This window comes from Dunckerocampus dactyliophorus, chromosome 17 (assembly GCF_027744805.1).
Source record: "Dunckerocampus dactyliophorus isolate RoL2022-P2 chromosome 17, RoL_Ddac_1.1, whole genome shotgun sequence".
Classification (NCBI taxonomy): domain Eukaryota; kingdom Metazoa; phylum Chordata; class Actinopteri; order Syngnathiformes; family Syngnathidae; genus Dunckerocampus; species Dunckerocampus dactyliophorus.
Window position 1 is genome coordinate 9415314 of NC_072835.1, and position 24939 is coordinate 9440252.

Consider the following 24939-nt stretch of genomic DNA (forward strand, 5'->3'; position numbering starts at 1 on the left):
TATACTTTTCGTTTTGGAAAAAAAAAGATCCAATATGCTAAGAAAATATTTGTTTTAGTTGTTTCTTGTTCTTATTATTTTTAAACAGCCTACATTGTGTTATTAGCATACCGTACATTTTTTTCTTTGCACACTACTGGTGGAATGAATGTCAAGTCTTGATGTCATGTCATTGGTGCGCCCTCTTGTGTTTGAATGAACATATGACGGTTAATACGAAAGCATGTTAAACGAGCTTTGAGCTACGCAGACATAAATAATAGCTGGAAATAGCTTATTGTGAAAACAACAATGCTTTTGACGCTAAAAAATATGTGTTTAAATTAAAATAGTGCAATTTACCTTTTTAAACATCAATTCAATTACATAGACATTACAGTGATTAATCAAGTATTCTAGTTAATCAACCAAATTAGTCATACTGGTCTATTGTAGTGTGGTATGCACACGTTTAAGATGGACCCTGGGGCAAATACTCACTTAACATTAGTAATAACTCATTAATAATAACTATGGCTAATAACTAACTAAATCATTACAGGTTCAACTTTTACAATTGGGTGCTTTGCCAGTTCATTTTTGCCCCTGCAAGACTGCCATTCTCGTAGCCATTTACACTCACATTCACACATTGCTATTCTCCAGGAAGCAATGCAACTGCAAGTTCCAACTTGTAGGATCAGCAGTGCACAAATGCGGTTTTTTTTGCCTTTTCTATGATTTATATTTTATTAGACAGAAATGTATTCCCATTACACAGGCCTCCAAATTACAGCAAAACATTTGATTTTGAAATAGTTAAATTAAGGCGCATTGACGAAAGCCTCCAGTTTTAAGATATATTCATTTGAGAAATGGAGCAGGATGTGATGAAGGTCAAAAAACTTGCAGAGCAGGTAAAATCTATCCACCATGATTTAGCACCAACAGATAACAACATAGTTGTTGCTAGCATGGATGCAGTGTCAAAGTAGGAAAACAGTTGCGAGGACAGAAAATAAATTAAGTATTGACAAAACATTTCCATAGTGATCCAGCCACTGAGACAAAATCAATTATTTTTTTCAATTAGCAGCAAAGTGTACAGGAAATTGCAAAGTTTTAATATTGTATTGTATTGTGTTGCATTGTATTGTATTACACCCAATCTGTATTTGCATGTGTGCTTTGTGGAGTAGTCATACACTGGATGCCACTTGATTCCAAGTAAAATCACTGTCTTGAGCATTTTATTGCCTGTAGTTTGTGAGGTGACGTTGCCGTGAAGTCCTAATGTCTTGACATTGCATGAGTGAAACCTCAAAAATCTTCCTCTTCCAAAGGCATCGCTTCCAGGGCCGCATCCACCAGCCGCGTCACCTCACTGCAAAACAAAATCCCACAAAATTGAAAAGGAGCAACATGACTTTTTATTTACCGCAATGCATCCTTGATTCTATTGTATAAATGGAATTTGAGTTATAGTTATTATACATTGAGTTTAAGTTAACTGGATATGACTTCTTTTTACAGCAAATTCGAAGCAAGTCGAAGTGGGCACAGGTGATCTTAACAAAAAGCACACAAAATAAAAGTTAATTCACCTCAGAGCTCTGCTACTTGACCTGAATGTAATTTGTCGTTTCATATCTATATAACTGTCCCAATCATCTGTGTCCATGCTTGTTGGTGTGCCACGTGTTTCAAGTACATGTGCCTGTCCCTGTGGGGGAAGCTAAAATGAAAGACCGCTAACAATTTGATGCCAGGCTGTCCAATTTTCCAGAACCCTCTGATGTTGTTCAGTGGGCCTGACATTCTGCGCCTTTGTGATGTTACAAGGTCTTTGCGTTAATACATTCTAACATTATATTAATAAATTATGTTGGCAAATTGGTAAATCCTGATGTAAAATGAATGCAATGTATACAGTATATAAAGAGTGTAAAGAGTCTGACCTTCAACATGTATTTGTCTAAATACAATATGTAGCCGAATGTGTATGTATATATATATATATAAATTTGTAGTCAGTACAGGCGGTCCTCGTGTTACGTTCCGTGGTACTGTGCAAAAAGTAAAGGATAACTAATTACGTGTGATGCAGCAGACGAATAGGTAGGTGGAATAATACGTATTTGTGTGTGGCTACACTGAAGAAGGACATCACTTTCGTTATGTCTCCCAAGCATGAGGCAGACTCTTCTGATGGCTGTGCGTCAAAGAAAAGTAAAGTGAAAAGTGAAGTGAAATTAGACATTGTAGAATGCGCAGAAAGTGCAGAAACGCTCACCAACATCGTCTCCATGCCCAGTCCTAGCCGTTCGAACGCCACGACCATCATGAAAGATAAAGATGGTATCTTTGAACATGTGAAAGGATCTGCTCCTCTGAAATGGACAGTGATAACTCAGCCGCATAGTGCTCTCATTGAGACTTCGTTCTCCCTCCTTTGCAATGCCGCTTCCGGTGTGCAAGAGAAGTAAGGAATTGTTCTCTTTTTCATTACTGTTTTGTTTAATTCTTGTATTTAATCTTTTTATTTCTGTATTTTATATGTCCATCATGTGTCCTGTGTACAGTGTGTGTGACTTAGGTGCATAATTTATGTATAATATCCGACTTACACTTAAACTGGACTTACATTGTCATCGTAGGAACGAAACTTGTACATAGACTGAAGACCTCTTGGATGTACATTGCTTTTGGGACTCCATTTCCACCTGTGGTTTTCCGTAAATAAAAGCCATTCATCCGTCCATAAATTTTCCTCTGCTTATCCAGGTCTAGGTTGTGGGGGCAGCAGTCTCATTTGGGAAGCCCATATTTCCCGATCTCTGGCCATCTCTTCCATTTCCACAGGGAGACACCGAGGCGTTCCCAGGCCAGCTGTGAGTCATAATCCCTCCAGCATGTCCTAGGTCTGCTCTGGGGCCCTTTTCCTGGCTGGACATGACTGGGACACCTCAGCAAGGAGTTGTCCAGGAGGCTTTCAGACTAGATGCTCGAGCAACCTCGCCTGGCTCCTCTTAATGTCAAGGAGCAGCAGCTTTCCTCTGAGCTCCTCCCACATGAGCAAGCTTCTCACCGTATCTCTTAGGTTGAGTCCACCCAGTCTATGGAGGAACTTAATTTTGGCTGCTTGTATCCGTAACCTTGTTCTTTTGGTCACTACCCAAAGGTTGTGAACATGGGTGAGGGTAGGAATGTAGATCTACAGGTATATACAAATTGAGAGTTTTGCTTTCTGACTCAGCTCTTCCTTCTTCCTTTAGGCGAACTTGTACAGCGACTGCATCACTGCAGACGCTGCGCTGATTCGCCTGTTGATCTCACGCTCCAGCGAGCAAGCTCCTGAGATACTTGAAACCCTCCACCAGGGGGCAAGACCTACTCCCAACTCAGAGGGTGCAATCCACCCATTTTCCGCCATGTCCAGAACCATGTCCTCAGATTTGGAGGTGCTGAGTCTCATTCCAGTAAACACTGAAGGTCACAGCCTGATGAGGCCATCGGGACCACATCATCTGCAAATCTCAGAGATTCTGGACACCCTCAACGGCTGTGTCATGAACAGGACCGGTGGCAAAGGGCAGACTTTGTAACTCGCCTGGTTCAGCCCCGTGCACCGCCGTGGACTCAATCCAACGTCGTTTGGAATGAGAGTCGAGCGTGCTAGGTGTTGAGCTAAAAACCCCGACTGTCAACTCAATGACCACGTCGGATTTTAAGATTAAGGGAGTGAGGTTTACCAATAAACATTCGCACAGCCACAAAGTACAAGGACCGAAGCGCCACGAACCCTGTGCTCCCGGACCACTCCCCACAGGACACTGCAAGGGACATGGTCGAATGCCTTTTTCAAGTCCACAAAGCACATGTGGACCAGTTTGGCAAGCTCCCATGCACCCTCCAGTACCCTTGTAAGGGTGCCGAGCTGGTCAAGTGTTCCACGACCAGGACGAAAACCACATTGCATATCCTGTAGCCAAGATTCGACCTACGGTCATTCCCCGTCTCTAGGCTTTCCCACAGAGGCTGAGGAATGTAATCCCCCTGTTGTTGGAACACCCTTCTCGAAAAGGCGGACAACCACCCTGGTCTAACAAGACAGAGGTACTTTTCCCGACTTCCACGCAATGTTGAAGAGATGTGTCAACCAAGACAGTTCCAACTAAATAAAAGCCTTAGACACACATTTGTTCGAGCTTCAAATCTCGCATTAATATATGTTCTTTATTGCAAAATGTCAAGAAAAGTGCATTTCTGCACCCAAACCCACACAGTTCCATTCACAACTGCGTGTAAACGGATACGGGTATCTCTAGCCTCCCTTTCTCTCTCTCTCACTCACCCACACACATACACACATGGTCTATTCATGCTGTTTTATTTGTGTTGCACAAGAGTGAGTAATATATGCCCTTTTAAACGTTGTCACTTTCACTTATCATTACATTTGGAAATTGTGGTAATTCTTATGAATTTAGCTGTTAAACATAATTCCATGTTGTTTCGAGCAAGTTCATGAGACATGACTAATAACGAAGCAATAATCTTTAACACATTATTCCGTGTTTCAGAGTTGTGCCCAAGGTAAAAATGAAATCCTTTTTCTTCCAAAATAATTCATGAGTATATCCAGTTATTCATAATTAGATTTAATAGCCTGATTCTTACTCAAGCAGCACCCACACTAGGCCATTCGTACTCTGCTGGACTCTGGAACCTTTTCTGTCCCCAGAGTTGTTCTGCATATTTATTTGTACAAGGTTGCGGCTGCCATAAATTACTTGCAACAGGGGCGATCTCATTAGTTAAATGAAACGTTCCATTCTGCTGCATTACAGTACTGCAATTTCTCTGACTTTGTCTTATTTGGAGACGTTCTGATTATATATTTTGTGCAACGTTGCTGCTGTCATTCGTTTTCACGAGAGCAGCGATCTCATTACGCACATGAAAGTAGTCACGGGTGAGTGAGTGTGATGTGGGTTTGACTTTTGGATTATTCTGAGTCTTTGTATTTGGATTATATAAAGAATTGTGGCAGTTATCGTTAAGAATGTGGTTGCATCACAGGCATTCTATAACTCTGCTATGTTGCGCGCGTGCTACTGCTTCCAATCGTGTCAAAAGAGGGAAAGTGTACTGCGCCAGGGCACGATTCAGTGCGCTCACACTAGCCAAACGTACTGTTCTTTAGGTGTTAAATGGGCTCAGGCACAGTACGACTGCCGTAAAAGGCAGGGGTGGTTTTTTGGTATCTGCATCTTCATGCATTGCCTGCATGCATGGTATTCATACTTCAACGATACACAATCCTCCAGCTAGGTGGCAGCAGTGCTCAAACTAATCAACAGGCTGCCTGTTCAACCCAGTAGAAAAAGAAGACTGAGGATGAGCGTTGGAGACATTTCTGACAGAAATGAAAAGAAAAGCGAAGGAGAAATCAGAGGCAACCGAAATAAAAAGTCCAGGAAATATGACAAAGCATTAATACGTGAATACGGCAGGAAATGGCGTCATCATCATCATTTGCACTTTTCTCTATGTTTTGAGAATCACACAGACAGAGCAGTCTTGCTTAAATGTTACAAACTTGTCAAATTGTTTTACGATGTCGCAGGTGTTATCTGAGCTCATTTTATTAATCTATTTTCATAATCAGGTGATTGTATGCAGAATGCTGGTGCCAGCAGCTCATACAGTGGTTTGTACAGATAAATAAATAAATATCCGGATCTCTATTGTATTTCAATTAAGGAGGAGGGGTTTGAAAAAAGTCCTGTCCCCTGGGGCGGGGACATGATCCAAAATGATTGAGAACCACTGTCCTTGTGTGAGTATGCACTCAGTCGTTCACCCTGCAAATGCCATAAGCTTGCACCCCCTGGTGCCTCAAGAATTGCATTCATTGTTTATTTACATACTGTACTGCAGGGGTGTCCTGTTTTTTTATTGGCATGCAGCACATTGTAGAAATAAAATTATACCAGAAAATCCAGCAAAAAGGCAAAATATTAATAAAAAAAAAAGAAGAAGCTGAAATGTTGGTACTAATAATCAAACAAGTTTTTATTAGCAATCCATTCATCCATCCATCCATCCTCCATCCATCTTTTATACCGCTTGTCTTCACTAGGGTCGCATGTATGCTGGAGCCTATACCAGCTGTCTTTGAGCAAGAGGCCCCCCTTGCTTTGATTTTCCGTGGAAAAAGTTTAGACACCCCTGCTGTACTGTAATTTTTTTCCTCTTAGGTTACCATTGTGATAAATTCAAAATATATGGCAGCCTATCCCTCTGTCCCCTGCACATTAATCTAGCAGGGATGTCCTGTTTGTCCATTGTCCATTCTAAATTAAAACTCAGAATTTGAGGGTTTTCAAGGCCAAATCCTTGACGCACCCCACATGAAAAAGGGATGCATGTAGATACAGTATATTCTGTATTTTTCATACCAAGTAGACATCCAGTTCAGTGTCTGACTGGCTTCTGGTGAGGGATGGCAAAGGATCATCCAATGCGATGGTTGAACTGGAAGCCCGTCTGTCTTCACTGCTGCAATAAAAAATACAATTCTAAATCTAAGAGCAAAGCATGTCATCATGCTAAAAACTACAATGGATTTCCTCTATAGGAAGAAAGATATATGCACCACCTTGTATAAAAATGACTTTATACCATAACATATCGTTACCTGTTTTCAAGGTGCTCTTCATCAGTAGATATGAATGAAACAACAGCCCTTGGCAGAAGATCGGCTGACTTGGATAAACTGGAAACTGGAAGATGGAAGGAACAGATAAAACCAGTGACCGAAGCCAAATAGGTATGAAATGTTTGAAGTGGTAGCCTAGTGTTGCATGTGGTTAGCACTGCCTCCTGGATGGTTTGGGATGGTGGTTCACAACCCGGGCCTCTCAGTTCTCTCTCATGTTTTTTGATCAGGGAAAAAAAAAAAAAATCAAAGTCAGGGGTGTCCAAAGGTCCGCGACAGAAAGAATTGATGGATGTTATGAGCAATGAGGGGTTGAGTTGAAAACAGTGAAAAAAAGTGAATTCACACATTTTGAGTGGATTTTTGTGGGATTTCCGAGCGAGCTAGGAAGTGAGTGATGAGAATATCCACTTATTATTTTTCGTTGTCTTTCTGTTTATTTAGACCACACATACACTCATAATAAAGATGTTGTTTTGATGTTCGGAGTCAGGAGTGTATGTGAATGCACCTCACGCGAGTTTGGTTAGAATGAGGAAGTGTTGTTCCGTGGCCGGATGGAGAGACTTGTTTGCGAGTTGAAGATACAAATAAGGTGTTGGAACTGCACTGCTGTTGATATGTTCAGGTGAGAATAAAGTTATAAAAGAGCCATGATGTGCACACATTAATTACGTAACAGTCCAACGTTAACACTTTATTTATGACAGCCCTATGAATAATATATCTCATTAATAATGATTTCACTTTTATTTTTTACAATATGCCAAGGGCCAATAAAAAACGAGCTGCGGGACGGAAATGTCCTCCAAGCCTCACTTTGGACAACCTTGATCTGAGCAATCTGATAGAGTGGCCTATTTTTTATTGAATATAAAAACACACAAATTTATTGAAGCATTAAATCCTTTCTGCATAACTTACCATCCAGGTTTTCCATGCTTTGAGCTTTCTTCTCCTCTTTTTGCTTCACCTTCTGCGGTAAAGGCAGCTCCTGAGAGGCAGACCGAACCGCACCAAAATAATTCTTCTTCCTTTTGGAAGAGGCTCCTCTTAAGTCTGTTGAACAAAACCCACTGTGTTAAAACTGTTGTATATAATTGCTTTAAAAATTGACAGCAGAATTACTTACGAGGGATGCGTTTGAATACAACCGTGCCCATGAATTTCAGAAATCTATCCGCATAAAAATTGGGCCTGTGAACCGACACAGTGTCCTGCAAAACAAAGACGACTGTCAGATAAACACACAAATAATCAATAGGACAAGAGACATGTGATTGTCCATACCCCATCATGTAAAAGTGCTTTCCAGGAATGTTCCACCTTCTTAATGAACCTGTCAATAAAAATACTCAAATTAAAAATATAAGGCAGCGTACAGTATATACAGTAAAAGTACGTTATGAAAGGGATGTGAGTGTGTGCATGTTTATGTGTGAGATTGTGAACCTGTAGGACTGAAGGATGTCAATGATCCCCAAAAAGATTAGCAGCTTTTCATCTTTATGTTTGGCAGGAATTCCACCCAATCTGAAATGAAAATGTTTTCAAAGTTAATCCGCATACCGTAATTTGCATTGGGATGCAGTGAACAGAAGATTCTCCTGATGTAAGTGAATCTGAAAGCTGATACGAAGTACATTGAAAACAGGACCAAAAAACAAAATACAAAGGCAAATGTTTATAAATAAATTCAGGGGAGTGACTTAAATTTTGTGATTCAATAGTTTTCCTGCCTCAGTATAAGCAGACATTTTACCTCCGGCTTCTCAAACTCACAGCCACACACCGTATTTTGTGGCCCCCTACTTGACGTTAATGTTTGGCGTAAGTGCAGCATGCTCATCCTAGGGCAGGGGTGGCCATTACGTCGATCGCAAGCTACCGGTAGTTTGGGTCGATCGCGTAAACGTCACTTTGTAGTTCTCATATGACATCAGTCAGCTGACATTAAGCTCCCCTCCTGATTCGCGCTTGCTCCCCCGCAGCGTTTCAAGCTACACACAAAGATGCAACTTTCATCTTTATTATTGTGATTATGGATGAACTAACTCTGCGGTAAGATAACAAAAGTTATCTGTTCACTTGTAGCGGCTAGTTACGTAGAAAAAAAGTGTATTGTTTACTGGCTTTGCTTCGTGTCATGAACTCCATTACAGAAATCAGTGTTTTCTACACGTTCGCTTCTTAAACTATTATTTCATGATGAAATTAAAAATGTGCCCATTGGTGAAACCTTTTCAATATGTTGCCTTGACTTCGGCTGCATTGTCTTTTGCATCATCATTTTAAATTCTTGTATATCGCTAATGTTTGATAGCAAATGCTAACCGGATGTAATACATGAACTGTGTGCCCTAATGAACATTACATAGCTATTTTGACTGACATATTACCAGCACTCAGGTTATGTACACAACTATTTAGGAGTTATGTGGAATTATCTTTATTTCCACATTGAAGTGAATTATGATAGCAACTACTTTGATTACCTGTAAACTTTGATAATGTGAACGTGAAATACTAATCTTTAATGTTTACAATAGAATTTCAGAGTTTAGTGGTTACGTTTTGTATATGTTACAGTATATGTTTTATAGAAAGAGGTAGATCATTTTGACTTGTACTTGCATGCTGAAAAAATGCGTGCACTCCTGGTATAACGTACATAAATACCTACTCAAAAATTTCCAGTATATACTTTCTGTATTCATAGTAGCAGGTAGATCTTTGGGACTTGGTCATTTTAAACGTAGCTCGCAAGTTAAAAAAGTGTGAGCATCCCTGTCCTAGGGAGATGATTGGAGGCAGTTTAGCTTGCTGAAGGAGAAGGCTCTTTAAGTGGGCAAGCAATAGGCAGCACCGAACACCCAGTCAGCTTGCCACACAGTGCAATCAACAAGGGGGTCACTAACTATATTCACGGTGCCAACACAAAAATGACAGTACAACATGTAACAGGTAAGTAACCACACACGGCGACTACTACGACTATGGTGAATAATAACAACTTTGTTTACTCTAAATACATAACTTTAGCAATTTCTTACAAAACAAGTGCCAAAAAGCAATCTAGGAAGCCTGAAGCAATCCCAGTGACGGCAGTGATGCCGGCTCCCAGCACGCCTTGCGGCACCCTCGTGACAGCTTTCCGTGGTGTTTGTAGACAAGTTGGAAACGTGATTCCAGACTAAATACTTTATGAGGCCTGACCTCACCCAGACTCTACCTCCAGTGTCCCCGAGTTGAGTTGCGTTTGAGACCCCTGTGTTACGTGTACAGTGTAGTGGATTCCCGCACATTTGTGATTCGGCATTGATGGCCCCGCAAATTTGCAGATTTTTTTGTCCCAGAAACCTTTTTTTTCCTCCAAAAAACAGGCAATATCTCAGCATAAGTTGGTAATAAATTATAAATATGTGATAATACATGTAAATGTACCACTGTTAAAAAGTCCACGCTTTTTACATGTTTATGTCTTTATGCTTCACTGATAGTGTCGTTTTTGTTTTTGTCAAACTTTGAGATTTCGCACTTTGCTCACCGGTCCTTGGACGCACCACAGTACCTGTGAGACGCAAAAGTAAATGGTAAATGGTCTTTCACTTGTATAGCGCTTTGCCACCTCCAAGGCACTCACAGCGCTTTGACACTGCTAGCACACAAAGTAAAACATATATATAACTTCTACACCGCGACTCAAACTCAGTTAATCGATCATCTTACATTATCATTTATTAGTAGTAGAGTACCTATATATGTTATAATTGAAAATGCTTTTTAATAAGTGTGTGAGGCATATTGAACAGAGAAGGGGAGGGTTCTGGAGCTGAGTTTAATCTAATACAGTAATTACAAATCCCTCTCATTGCGAATGATCCGAAATCGGAGGAGAATGCCAACCTCAATCTGGCAGGAGAGTTTGGAGGGGGAGTGAGGAGTGTGTCAAAAATAGACATTTTTATGGGCGTCTCAGTCGATTTTTGCTATCCTCTGGTCGTCCTGGAAGGTAACCCCCGCGAAAAGCAGTCATCTACTGTATACTGACAGAACTGTATCATACAGTACTTATACTTATAAGTAAGGAAAAAAAAAAAGTACATTAAAGTTTCCTCACGTGTCGTCATTTGCCACTGGTTCTGGGTCCTTCACAGTCCCCTGGATGGACTCGAGGGCGGTCGAGTAGAGAACTTTTTGTCCTTTCCTGCTGTCACATCTGCTCTCCCTGCTGAACAGCTTGCGATCCAAAACGTGGATCCCCAGCAAAAGACTGTAGTCCATGATCTTGAAGCTCTCTAGAACCTACAAAAAAGAAAAGGCTTAAATTAAATTAAACATTGTATTTATTTCCAAGGGAGAGCTAGTTCTGTAAATGTGGTGCCCTAAAGGGTTGACAGAACTGGCAGACATTTTAATAAGCACTAGACTGACCTGTCCAAGACAAGAGCAGGTCTAAATTAAGGGGACTTGATTTGCAACTGCACACCAAAGTACAGTACAAGCAAGCACCAATCCTACTGGCCACGTAATGCTGTCACAGAATTATGCTTGAAAACAAAGACTTCCTTGAGCACTGTTACCTAATACAGTGAGGTCCAATCCCACCTGGCATTTAGTTCTACTCGGCCTTAATCCTCCATTAAGTGCCCACTGTTGTGTCACACCAAAGAAATAAAATAAAGCTAATTAAAAACTGAAATCTTAATGCAACATACCCTGCAGTCTCTCTGTAGAGTCTTCATTAGTGCATTGTAGGTCTCCGCATCAAAAAGCAAGCCTTCGTGTAGCTCCTGGAAGTCCAAGTCTTTGAATGTGGGTGAAGACTTGGTGCGTTCTTTGTGCGAGGCACGCCGTTTGTACGACGAGCCCTTCAGGTCGTACTTGTAGTGCATCCTGATGGCACGTGGCAGCACATTATTCATCACAACCACACGGACAGTGAAACCGCCACACTGGATGCAGTAAAGGCCATAGAACTTGGGCAACAAAGTCCTTGGGTTCTGGTTCAGGTTCTACAATTGGGAAATCAAACATTATTTTACATAAGACATGTAATCACATATATATGATAGGTTGGGGAGAACAAGTTATTTTATTCCAAAGATAAACGGTTAAAGGAAACATTATGCATAATACGTCTGTGACATGCTTTATTCAAGAATTAAAGCACACTAAAAGCCCCTCTAAACAGCCTTGTTCAGAGCAGTAGGTTTTAGAGCCTGTCCTGTCTCATGCAAATGAGCTACTGGTCACACCCTGTTACAGATGTCATGTACAAGACATTTAAGTGCCGAGAGACATGAGTGAGGGAGTGGTACAGAGAGGGTGTGAGCAATTTGCCTTGGCATTTGTTGTACAAAAAAAAAAATGTCTCACCCAGAAAACCACAGCCTAACAATCTTATTTTTACACTAGACAGAAAGAAGGAGGTTTCCCCGAAGTCAAGACATTACAAACTCTCTCCCTGGAGAGATGAACCAAGACATTTTGCCCAATACTTATGTTTTCATACTGTAGTATACAGACTAACTATTTTTTAAATGTTTTTATGACACATGTAATCAGAGAATATTAAAAACAGGAAATGCGTTGTCACCATGTAGTAGCCAGGAAGCAGCTTCTGCAGGAACTCTGCCTCTTTAGGCTGCACAGTCTTGATGATGAACTCATCATCACTTGTAAGGTAGAACCAGGAACTGCTGGCTCCGGGGTTGGACAGCTCGATCAGAGGCTCATTACAGATGGAGTACTGCAAGTCACAATGATCTCTCAACATACTGTCATGATCAAATAATGATGATCAGAAAAACAAATTGAACACAGAACTCTGTGCCCAAATATACAGTACCAGGTAGTCGTCTGGTTTGATACCAAAGAGCTCTCTGAAGTAGCGGAATGCCAGAGGTGCATATGTTTTCAGGTGGAAATCTGGGTAGTGATGTGCTGGAGTCAGGCTACTGCCCGCACTGTAGAACAAACACAATTATCCAGAACAATTTTTTTATCCTAAAAAAAAAAAAACAGGTCACTGGTGCGTTTTTAAAAATGCAATTTTCATCACAAACAAGGCAAACTGTAGAAGCAAGCAATACTATAAGCCACGGATGCCAGCTGCTGCAGCTGCATTGGTAACACCTTAAGAGTCGCACTGGAAATCGAGTAGACAGTACGGGCTTTTAGCTTGATGGTTAGCGCTCTCGACCCCGGTTCACCACATTTTACTTTCATGACAAGTAAAATGTTTGCTCAGCAACACTCGGGCAAAATCAGTGCAACAGTTCCTGTAGCCGGCAAACAGTGAATTAAACACGTGTGCACCACAGTAAGCAGTCAGGTAAAAAAAAAAAAAAATCCCTTATTTTAACTAATTTTCCACAAATTGGCCCTTACTTTCAAATGTAAATGTTGACAGCTATATGCAGGTCTAGCCTACCTAATTATGTGCCCAGTGAGTGCATATTAAATGTGGACATCTGACCATTGAAGCAAAGGCAGAATGAATGAATGCTTGTGCCTTTTCTGGTTTGTGTTGAAATGAAAGTACCTTGGCAAGAAGACACTCTCCACCAAAGAAAAGTCTTGCATGAGAACATCTCTGTCAGGTTTGGAGCTGAGGTTTCCCACTGCGTAGCCAATGCCCAGCTGGATGGCACCCTTCAGGGCAGCAGCTGTGGGCTGAAAGAACCAGAACAATGTTGGAATGCAAACAATCCTTTAAGCCATTTATTTCCAGTTGCAAGCAGGAGGTAATTATGTATGAATCAGCTCTTTGCTTTTTGTGGCCCTAAACAAGATTTTATTTGCACCTTACCAAAAGACACATACTAATACAACTACTAAACACACATATAGGCAGCATAATAATCATAAGAAATGAATTAAGTGCAAATCTGTGTATTTGAATAAGGTCTACTATAGCAACTGAACCAATTAAAAAATATTCTGAGTATGAAGAATAATTATGCCAGACACTGGCCCTGACTCAGCACAAGATAATGATCCTCAGCTTATTAACACCATCTATTTACTTAATGATGCATTTATTATTGCGGAGAGCTGTTTCTACTTTTAGACTTCTCTCATATAGTTGCCAAAATATTGCCTACACTCCTCTCAGCATTATGCATTGCGGTTCTGCACAATTGCAGATGCCAATGAAACAAACTCTGTATTGTTACATACGGGGTCTCTCTCAGTGTCTATTAAAAGTGAGTATTACTATCTTTGTAAAGGCAGTTGTTTTGTTAAAGCTGTGCAAGGTCTATCCAGTGTTGGTAGGTGACTGTATTTCCATTCCATTCCAATCCAATCCAATTTTATTCATAAAGCACATCAACCACAGATGACCAGGAGGTGAGGCATACAATACAAATGTAAAATACTGTACATAGAAATAGAAAAAACTAGGGGTCACTTGTCATGAGATATCACAAGATCAAAACGTGACGAGATTTGTTGTCCAGAAAAAAACGGTGTTATCTTGCGATAATAAATAAATGTATATAATAATAAATGTATATGTATGAATAAATGTACCGTATATAAATAAGCCACTACTTTGAACACTGCGGCTTATACTGCGGCGCGGCTAATTCATGACTAATTTCTAATCTTGACATCTCGTGACATCTCGGTGCCGCTCGCGAGTAAGGAAACAATATTTATTTTTTTGGCAGGAGCCAATCACGAGCTATCAACGCAGTCACAACAAGCTTATCAACCCACTGGTAATTGCAGGACGTCATATATACTACTTTAACAACAGTCTGACTCAACAGTCTGTGTCTTTCAAAGAACACTTCACTCCAACACAAAATTAATCACACAGCAACTTAACACTCAAAAGTTGTACCAGGCAAATATGCGAACATGAATTTCAAATGAAAAAAAAACAACATTATAAAGTTTTCCTATAAGGCATTGGATCTGAGCAACGCATTCATCGGGGTGCTGCAATGACGTCAGCTTCCCTCTGGGCTTTGTGTTCCGGGTCCTCTGGCTCTCTCTGGTGGACAGAGGCAGCATTGCAGCGTCATCCACCATTCTCTATCTCTTCAGACTGTTATATTGAGTAATGACCTCCTCCAATTTCCAATGGGTTGACAAGCTCGTTATATATTTTTTCATAGCTCATGATTGGCTCCTGTCAAATAAAGAGCTGCCTGGTCCTCACGGACTTGTTCGTGCTACAATATTTTCATTTTCTGACGCACGGCTGATATAGTGGGTGTGGCTTATACACTGGAATTTAGGGTAAATTAATCACAGGTGAAAATGAAGTGGATGATTTTGACAGCCTCCGTATATTGTCATGTGCATGTGCAGGAGGTTGGAAATGCTACATGCAGAATTGTAAATTAAACAGGCATCCCCACACAATTTTTGTGAATAGTTGAACCTTACTGACTACTAATTCCTATGTAGTGTATTTCATTTTGACAGGGGTATGACATGTTTATGCAAGCAGAGGGTGTGTCATGGTGCTGAGTGATTTAATGGAAGACTGAAGCAGTTAGCTTTAGTCATGCACGATTAATAAAGAAGCTTAATCATGAGGAAACGCTAACTTTGGATCTCTCTATTGTTTCACTGTAATTTTTATTGGCTAAACAGGGATCCCTAGCCTGTGTAACCTTTGCTATTGGTCCAGATTCCCCTAGGTCTGGTGCCGGTAACATGTGTGTCTGTTTTCCTTCTCTTCAAAAAGGCAGGAAGAAAGAGCATTCACGCTGTGCATTGGTTTCATCACCTAGACAAAAATAGTTGCATTCACAGAGAGTGCAGCTGAATACATCGCAAAAGAAATGCTGCTCTAATACAATTGAAAAGCCAGAATTTCAAGAAATGCTGCAAATGTTTTATAGACAGTACAAATTGCCTGAGAGAAAACATGTCATAAACATCAAGTCCACAACTTTACACGGTGAAAGATGACAAATTAAAGGAAATATTGAATTATTGTTATACAGTATATTATTATTTATTTATTTATTTATTTTTATATATAACATTAATGGTTTATTTGGTCTTTAAAAATGTTGATAATAATATTGTTTACATTGTGGGAAAATAAACATTTCAAAACGCACTAGTCCTGTTTTTTTCATCGTACTTTTCTTGAAATTAATGTTAAAATCTCGTTTCCTAATCATGGACCCAATCTCGTTCATTGCCTCGTCTTGTGAGTTGGCTGTCTCCTTGACCCTTTGACAGCCATACAAAAAACACAAATGACTGACAGAATATGACAGATATGCATAAAGTCTTTAAAAGGGAATATTTGTATTTGTACTTTATTTATCCCACAGCGGGGAAATTCAGCAGCAAGCAAGATACGCAAGTAAAGCGTGTATATATATATATATGTATATAATATATCTCATATCTTTGAAATCTTTTATCCTGGTAACAGTTCTTCCAGTCTAATTTTAAGTTCTGTTGGATGTTTAGTTTAAGGGTTATTTTGTATCCTGCAAGTATATCTTAAAGTGTTGGTGAAGTTCATGTTAATGTATCAATTGTTCTGGTATGTGCACTTACCTTTTTAATATTCTTGGACACCTTGAAGACTGGAGTTCTTCTTCCTGCATCGGTTCTGTTACTGGCTGACATCTTCCGCACAGGTAGAGCTTTAAGGGGGAAGTCTGGATGCTGTTCCTGGTTGAGGTTCCCCTTTCCCCTCAATGATGCTGTTATTGACCTCGAACTGACATTACTGGCACTGCCTTTTCTTGTATAGCATCTCTGTAAAGAGAAGATTCACACAGAGTATAAATATTTCTCAGTATTGTCTCCTTTGTGATCTACAAAGCAAGTCCATACTGCAACTACCCATCAGCAAATGCTTACAGAGTTTTGCAGAGCCGTCAGTCCTGTGCACAGCTTTGTGTGTTCTGAGGGTCCTTCAGCATTTGAGTGTGTCTTTTGCTCACAAATCCATCTTGATCCCAGTTGAGAAGGATTGCTTACCCAATCCCCCTGTTTTATAACAATATACAGAGGAAACAGTGCTTAAATTAGTGGGTGGATCGATTCAAATATCAATATTATCGATACTAGCATGATTATATCAATATTTTTCAGTGTTTATTTTCAGAAATATTTGTGTTTTTTGTTGTTGTTTTCTTACATTGTTTATGTTCTTTTTGGAAAACAGACATGAAATGGAAAGGGTTATCACATGCAGTACCTATTGTTTATGTTAAAATACCTCTTAAGAGTTACACCAGGGGTCACCAGCGTGGTGCCCGCGGGCACCAGGTAGCCCCCCACGACCACATGAGGTGCCCGCAAGCCTGCTTTTCATTCAGGTTTTCAGTTAATAATGAAAGAACAGTAGAAAGAAATGTATTCTGAAATACAAAATGCGAGTTGTGGACACCAGCATTTTGTTAATGTTCTGGTAAAACAAGCATATTTGCTTTGTTTGGGTTTAAAATAAGCTCTGAAAATAAATGTTACAAAAATGAGTAGCTCTTGGCCATTTTCATTTTTTAAAAGTAGCTCTCACAAGGAAAAATGTTGGTGACCCCTGAGTTAGATAATGAAATTGTTAAAACATTTCATTTTTAATAATATACCGTGTATTATAGAGAGCTATAAAAAATAATATGTTAACGGTAGTAACTAAATTATTTAATTAACTACTACTTAATTATTAATTTTAATGGACATTTGTCTCTGTTATGACGGCAGACGGAGGCATACTGTAGTGTAGCATCCCTACAGAATTACACTTAATTGTATAACTCATGACTTTATTCCGAACTGAACACATCAATAGCAGTGCAATTCCAACACATCTCCAACTCACAAATCTCTCTGTCTAAACAGTTTTCATTCTCACCACACACTCCGCGCGAGGTGCTTTCACGGGCACTCAGAACTCCGAACATCACGAAAATATCTTTATTATGAATGTTTGTGTGGTCTAAATAAATAGTAAGACAATGAAAAACAATAAATTGATATCCTTATCACTAACATTCACTGTTGTAAAAGTAAAAGATAATCATTAAAATCTTCTATTGTACTATATATAAAATATTACGTGGTGTCTTTGACCCTCGTAATATTACTAGGAGTTACTAATGTTAGGCAAATAGAGTTTCAGACAAGTGGTATCGTTTAGCTTGATTTAAATTTTCAGTTCATTTGGAACTGTTAGTACATACGAATATACAGTGGTGTGAAAAAGTGTTTGCCCCCTTCCTGATTACTTTTTTTGTGCATGTTTGTCACACTTAAATGTTTCAGATCATCAAACAAATTTAAATATTAGTCAATGACAACACAACTGAACACAAAATGCAGTTTTTAAATGAAACATTGTATTATTTAGGGAGAAAAAAATCCAAACCTACATGGCCCTGTTTGAAAATGTGATTGCCCCTTAAACCTAATAACTGGTTGGGCCACCCTTAGCAGCAACAACTGCAATCAAGCGTTTGCGATAACTTGCAATGAGTCTCTTACAGCGCTGTGGAGGAATTTTGGCCCACTCCTCTTTACAGAATTGTTGTCATTCAGCCACATTGGAGGGTTTTCCAGCATGAAGGCCTTTTTAAGGTCATGCCCCAGCATCTCAATAGGATTCAGGACTTTGACTAGGCCACTCCAAAGTCTTCATTTTGTTTTTCTTCAGTCGTTCAAGGGGTGGACTTGCTGGTGTGTTTTGGATTATTGTCCTGCTGCAGAACCCAAGTTGGTTTCAGCTTGAGGTCACAAATGAATGTCCGGACATTCTCCTTCAGGATGTTTTGGTAGACAGCAGAATCCATGGTTCTATTTATCACAGCAAGTCTTCCAGGTCCTGAAGCAGCACAACAGCCCCAGACCATCACACTACCACCACCATATTTTACTGTTGGTATGATGTTCTTTTCTGAAATGTGGCATTACTTTTATGCCAGATGTAATGGGACACACACCTTCCAAAAAGTTCAGCTTTTGTCTCATCAGGCCACAGAGTATTTTTCCAAAGGTCTTGGGGATCATCAAGATGTTTTCTGGCAAAATTGAGATGAGCCTTAATGTTATTTTTTGTCAGCATTGGTTTTCGTCTTGGAACTCTACCATGCAGGCCGTTTTTGCCCAGTATTTTTCTTATGGTGGAGTCATGAACACTGACCTTAACTGAAGCAAGTGTAGCCTGCAGTTCTTGGGTTGTTGTTGTGGGGTCTTTTGTAATCTCTTGGATGAGTCGTTGCTGCGCTCTTGGGGTAATTTTGGTTGGACGGCCATTCCTGGGAAGTTTCACCACTGTTCCATGTTTTCGCCATTTGTGGATAATGGCTCTCACTGTGGTTCGCTGGAGTTCCACAGGGCCATGTAGGTTTGGATTTTTTTTTCTCCCTTAATAATTAAAAGGTTCATTTAAAAACTGCATTTTGTGTTCAGTTGTGTTGTCATTGACTAATATTTACATTTGTTTGATGATCTGAAACATTTAAGTGTGACAAACGTGCAAAAAATAAAAATAAATCAGGAAGGGGGCAAACACTTTTTCACCCCACTGTATGTAATCCTTGTCATTTATCCTTCTGGAAATAAAATACAGTAAAAATTGGTATATTTCAGACATAGTTGCAATGCAATGTCAACTATGTTTACATTTAATGGATGTAAGTCTTGAAATATACAGTATCATAGATCAAAACTCAGTCATAGTCGTTAGATGTACAGATGTACATGTATAGTCATAGCCATAATTATTGACAAAGATGCCAGTGTTGTTCGACAAACACAGGCATGCCCAAAAACATCTTTGGGATATGAATATTTGACTGTATGTAGGCAACACCATCTGAATACATTATCATTTCCAAATAGATAAACGTTATTTTTAGCAGGCTGAATAACAAGCATCACTGTGCTTTTGCAGGCTACGTGTGCCAAGGCAATGTAATTCAAAACAATAACGAGTCCTCATTCTGCATACTCCACAAATATGGCTTTTGACTCCCAGCAGACTCGTTACAAAAGCTGATTGGTTGACACAGGAGGTGAAATGAACGAGAGCACGCAGCAGAGACACAAAGTGCATGAACACAGGAGGAAGATGAATACACCACAAACACAAAATGCACTATACACAAACTCTAAAATCGACCATAAAGATAATGTGATGAATACAGTGCACTACGACTCACATCAATTGCTACCAAATTTGACTGAGAAAAGCCTCCATTTTTTAAACTTGCAGAAAAAGCATGTTTATGAGGAAAAATATCATCCTTTTAGTAACATAAAGTTGAAATATTAAAGAATGTTATACTGTTATAATGTATAATGTCATAATTACAAGAACAAACGAACAAAAAAAGAACAAAAAGTTTAAATAATTGGATAATTTAAAAAAAAAACAACATCTGTAATTTTACAAGAATAAACTCAGAAAGGTTGTATTCTAGGAAGAAAAAAACTTGCAATTTTACGAGAATTAATTCATAATATGGGGAAAAATAATGTCATTTTATTAGCATAGAGTTTAAATATTAAAGAAAAAATATGTCAATAGCTGTAATATTATGAGAAACAAACACAACAACAAAAAAGTTATCTATTTTCGAAAATTAGGATTGGGAAAAATAATAATATTACGGGAATAGGGAATTTACAAAGATTATTCGAGAAGAAAGTTGAAATATAGTTCTAAAAAACCAGCAAGTTCATAAAAATAATACTTTTTCATCACACAAAGCTGATATGCAGTTTTTTTTTTAAATATATATAACTTCTTAGCATATTTACTGGACGTGTTGGTTTACAAAAGTGTCCCTTGCATCCGTTCATTTTTCAGTATGTGGCCCTCGGTGGAAAAACTAGGGTCAACCCGACTGGAGTTGTCGTCATAATGAGGAAACTAACAATACGACAACACATGTCAACACAAACTGACCTATGTTTCATAAAAATGAACCCCTTGGATGAGAAATTTTATGTCCTCAAAAGTGGCCAACCATGTTGACTGAACTGGTACTTTTCAATAATAATAACACGGTGGGGCAGGACTTGATGAGTTGTTCATCAGCAATATACCGTAAGCGGGTCTGACTCGTGGTGAACAAAAGTGTGGCTCTTTAGAGGGGTCAGTCACAAAGGTTTGCCAGTTTGAGGGAATATGTTATTTCTTTTCATACTAAGAGAGAATCGCCGCTATACTACTGTACTGTACACAGAATGGCCTGAACAGCTTGAGGACATTTGTGTCAGGTTTCCTCTGCAAACACAAAGTGACATAACACCGTGATGTCATTGAAAAACATGGGATTTAGGAATGTAAGGGCCTTAGCGTGACCTATGATTAGTTCAAACTCTACCAATACAGGGATTTCTGTTACAAAAACAAATCCTTATTTTGCCTGATTGCACACATAAATACCGATCCAGTCCAATGAAAGGATTGTTTGTGCTAATCCGATGTTTTTCAGGTTGTTCTCTATGTGTACAAACCGGTGACGTGTCGTGAGATTCATGCCAAACTGTTGTTTTCAGATACTTCCTGGTCGCATTTATTATCTTTTTATGTAGGGAAACACATTTTGTATGGTCTTACCTTTTATCTGCATATGAAGTACGTGAACCCTATCTGTCTCTTTCTCACTTTCTGATACTTTTGTAAAAGTCGGATCACCTTTTGTCGAGCTTGGATATACAGTGGTGTGAAAAAGCGTTTGCCTCCCCTTCCTGATTTCTTACTTTTTTGGATGTTTGTCACACTTAAATGTTTCAGATCATCAAAAAATGTAAATACTAGTCAATGACAACACAGCTGAACATAAAATACAGTTTTTAAAGGAAACCTTTTAATTATTAAAGGAGAAAAAAATTCTAAACCTACATGGCCGTGTGTGCAAAGTGATTGCGCCCTAAGCCTAGTAACTGGTTGAGCCATCCTTAGAAGCAACAACTGCAATCAAGCAAACAATTCGCAATGAGTCTCTTACAGCGCTGTGCAGGAATTTTGGCCCACTCATCTTTGCAAAATTGTTGTAATACAGCCACATTGGGGGGTTTTCCAGCGTGAACCGACTTTTTAAGGTGATACCACAGCATTTCAATAGGATTCAGGTCAGGACTTCAAAGTCCTTCAGGCCACTCCAAAGTCTTCATTTTGTTTTTCTTCAGCCATTCAGAGGTGGACTTGCTGGTGTGTTTACTACCACCACCATATTTTACTGTTGGTATGATGTTCTTTTTCTGAAATGCAGCGTTACTGTTACGCCAGTTGTAATGGGACACACACCTTCCAAAAAGTTCAGTTGGGGATCATCAAGATGTTTTCTGGCAAATTTGAGATGAGCGTTAATGTTCTTTTTGTTCCCGAGTGCTTTCCATTTTGGAACTCTGCCATGCAGGCCGTTTTTTGCCCAGTGTCTTTCTTATGGTGGAGTCATGAACACTGACCTTAACTGAGGCAAGTGAGGCCTGCAGTTCTTTGGATGTTGTTGTGAGGTCTTTTGTGACCTCTTGGATGCGTAGTCGCTTGGGGTAATTTTGGTTGGCTGGCCACTGGAAGGAAGGGTCACCACTGTTCCACGTTTTCGCCATTTGTGGATAATGCCTCTCACTGTGGTTTGCTGGAGTCCCAAAGCTTTAGAAATGGCTTCATAACCTTTTCCAGACTGATAGATCTCAATTTATCTCAGTTAAGTTATATTTTAATGGGGAGCAATAACTTTTTCACACAGGGCCATGTAGGTTTGGAGTTTTTCTCCCTTAATAATAAAAAGTTTCATTTAAAAACTGAATTTTGTGTTTAGTTGTGTTGTCATTGGCTAATATTAAAATATGTTTGACAATATGAAACATTTAAGTGTGACAGGTCAGGTCACACCGGTAGCATTTCTGCCGTTGGGGCACTGAGATGTCCTTCTCCAGGTTTCCTTATCCTGCGCCATTCTCATGCAGATTTCCACCGGCTTCTCCAGCCATATCCACCCAATTCCTCCTTGGTCTTCCTTGACCTCGCCGTCCATCCACCCGACCATGCATTACCGTGTGCCTGGCCGTCGAGTGACATGTCCGAACCACTGCAGCTTCCTTCTCTTCATTGTGTCCAGCAGCGGTTCATAATCCCCGATTTTCCTCCTGATCTCTTCCAGCACCGATGCATTGATGCGGCGATCGTGCCAATAAATCCCGAGTAATCGGCGGAAACATCTCATTTCCAAAGTGGCTATTTTCTTCTCCAGATTCTTGCTGAGCATCCATGAATCATATCCATATAGGGCTATCGAGGTCACCAGTGCCTTCATCAGCTCAATATTTGTTTTCTCTCTCACCTCTCTGCTTCTGCAGATGTGGTTCAACTTGGCCAACTGAGCAGTAGCTATGGCCATTCAAGTTTTTATTTCTGTTGCTGAAGTGGCCTCTTCATTCATCAAGGCGCCCAGATATTTGAATTGGTGAACTTCCTCCAGCGCGTGCCCGTCCACCCGTATCTCCTGTGCTTCGTCATCTTGTTTATTATTCTGTCTTGAAGTCGTCATTATCTTGCTTTTCTCATGACTAATTTCCATGCCATATCGGCACGCGGCAATGTCTAGCCGTGAAGTCAGCTCTGCTAGCTCTGCTAGCTCTTCTCTATTTCCAGCAACAAGGTCAATGTCGTCAGCGAATCTCAGATTGCTGATTGGCCTTCCCGCGATTGCGACTGTGCCATCAAAATCTTCGAGTGCTTCCATCATGATCTGCTCCAGAAAGTGGTTCAAGAGGCTTGGCGAGAGAATGCATCCCTGCCTTACACCAACATTGGTTTGGAACCATTCCAGAGTCCTGCTGTCATACATCACTGCATTAGTGGCATTATCATACAGCGACTCACAGAGATGGATCAGTTTTGGACCAATGTTATGTTTCCGCATTGTATACCATAGCGCCTTCCTCCATACAATGTCTTGGAGTCGACAAAGTAAGTGTGACAAACATGCAAAAAAATAAGAAATGAGGAAGGGGGCTAACACTACCGCTACCACTGTAAAATTATATACTAATGAATTATTTAAAATGTTATTTTAATTATTGTCAATTTTATTTCATTAATATTTTGTTGCTATTGTTTTTTTAAATGTTTAATTATGTCTCTCATTTGAAGTAAACCATTTAAGAATTTAATAGGATTTTGTATCAAAAAGAATGCATTGTAACTTGCACAGCTGATTGAAACCACTGTGACCGTAAAATATTCAGTTTTTGGTTTGTCCAATATGTTTTTGGGTGTGTTTCAGGATTCCATAATTTCATCACGCTGGCACAAGAGTGCTCATGTTACTGCATTAATACGACAACAATAAGAAGCTTTTCATGCGACCATGTATGAAAATGACAATGTAATGTGGAGTAAAAGTGTTCTTCAATGTTATTTTGTTTTGCAGAAGTCAGAATGATGATTACCTGTCCCTGTTCTTCATGCGGTGTTCATTTCCTCTTGCTACACCACTGCCGGCTTCCCTCTGGGTGACAGACAATGATCGTTATCATTTGTGACGAGGAAACCAACAGCACTTTCATGCTAAAGTTATTTTAAAAGCGTTACTTCTGATTCTTCACTATTAACTAGAAGTAAAAGGTCTCCTGAATGTAAAGAACAAACACTGTCTTACCTTAAGAGGCAAGGTGAGACGATACAAACTCTGTGGCAGGCTGACTGTGGTGAGAAACCAAATGCTGCATTCACTTTAGCGCTTCCTCACGACTTCCTCCCTCTTGCTCTGTCTTTCTCCGCCCACTAGTCATACTTTATAGGTCACACTAGGTGTCAATGGAAGGCGAAAGCATTCATCTTTCTCTTGGGCTTCTGTTTTATTTTTCCATCAATTGTCCTATCCGGGTGCAGGGAAAGCTGAAGTTTAGTCCACCTGACTTGGACTGCCTGACTAATCCAAACTCAGTCCCAGAGCTTGACACATATATAGAGACACACACCAATTACACTCGCATTCACGCCCACAGACAATTAGCCTTTAATGAACCTAACGAACATGTTTTGGAATAGTTGTGGAATGTGGGAGGAAACTGTACTCCTCAAAAAGAAATAAGACAAGAACATGCAAACTTAAGAACATAGTTAATACAGACTTGGATCCAGACGCTTCTTGATGTGAGGCAAAAATAAAAAAAAAATATTTCTATACCACAGTGTTGATATAAAGTGATATTGTAACTATAGGAACAGGTTTTCACTGACCTGTGATGGTTGTTTGTAGGGATGGCCGAGTACACCTCTATCT

The 24939-nt window shown here is 39.7% G+C and overlaps 1 protein-coding gene across 1 annotated transcript; it reads right to left on the reverse strand.

The window, feature by feature from the left end:
• Nucleotides 1–712: 712 nt before the first annotated feature.
• Nucleotides 713–24517, reverse strand: pip5k1ba (phosphatidylinositol-4-phosphate 5-kinase, type I, beta a). Its single transcript, XM_054757696.1, has 16 exons — nucleotides 24313–24517; nucleotides 24104–24162; nucleotides 16556–16684; nucleotides 16247–16450; nucleotides 13251–13381; nucleotides 12555–12672; nucleotides 12303–12455; nucleotides 11422–11718; nucleotides 10824–11008; nucleotides 8156–8236; nucleotides 7994–8042; nucleotides 7836–7920; nucleotides 7628–7762; nucleotides 6683–6767; nucleotides 6444–6543; nucleotides 713–1363 (listed from the first exon to the last, which is right to left on the reverse strand). The coding sequence occupies exons 4-16, from the start codon at nucleotides 16316–16318 to the stop codon at nucleotides 1361–1363; spliced, it is 1494 nt and encodes a 497-aa protein (XP_054613671.1). The 5' UTR covers nucleotides 16319–16450; nucleotides 16556–16684; nucleotides 24104–24162; nucleotides 24313–24517; the 3' UTR covers nucleotides 713–1360.
• Nucleotides 24518–24939: the final 422 nt, after the last annotated feature.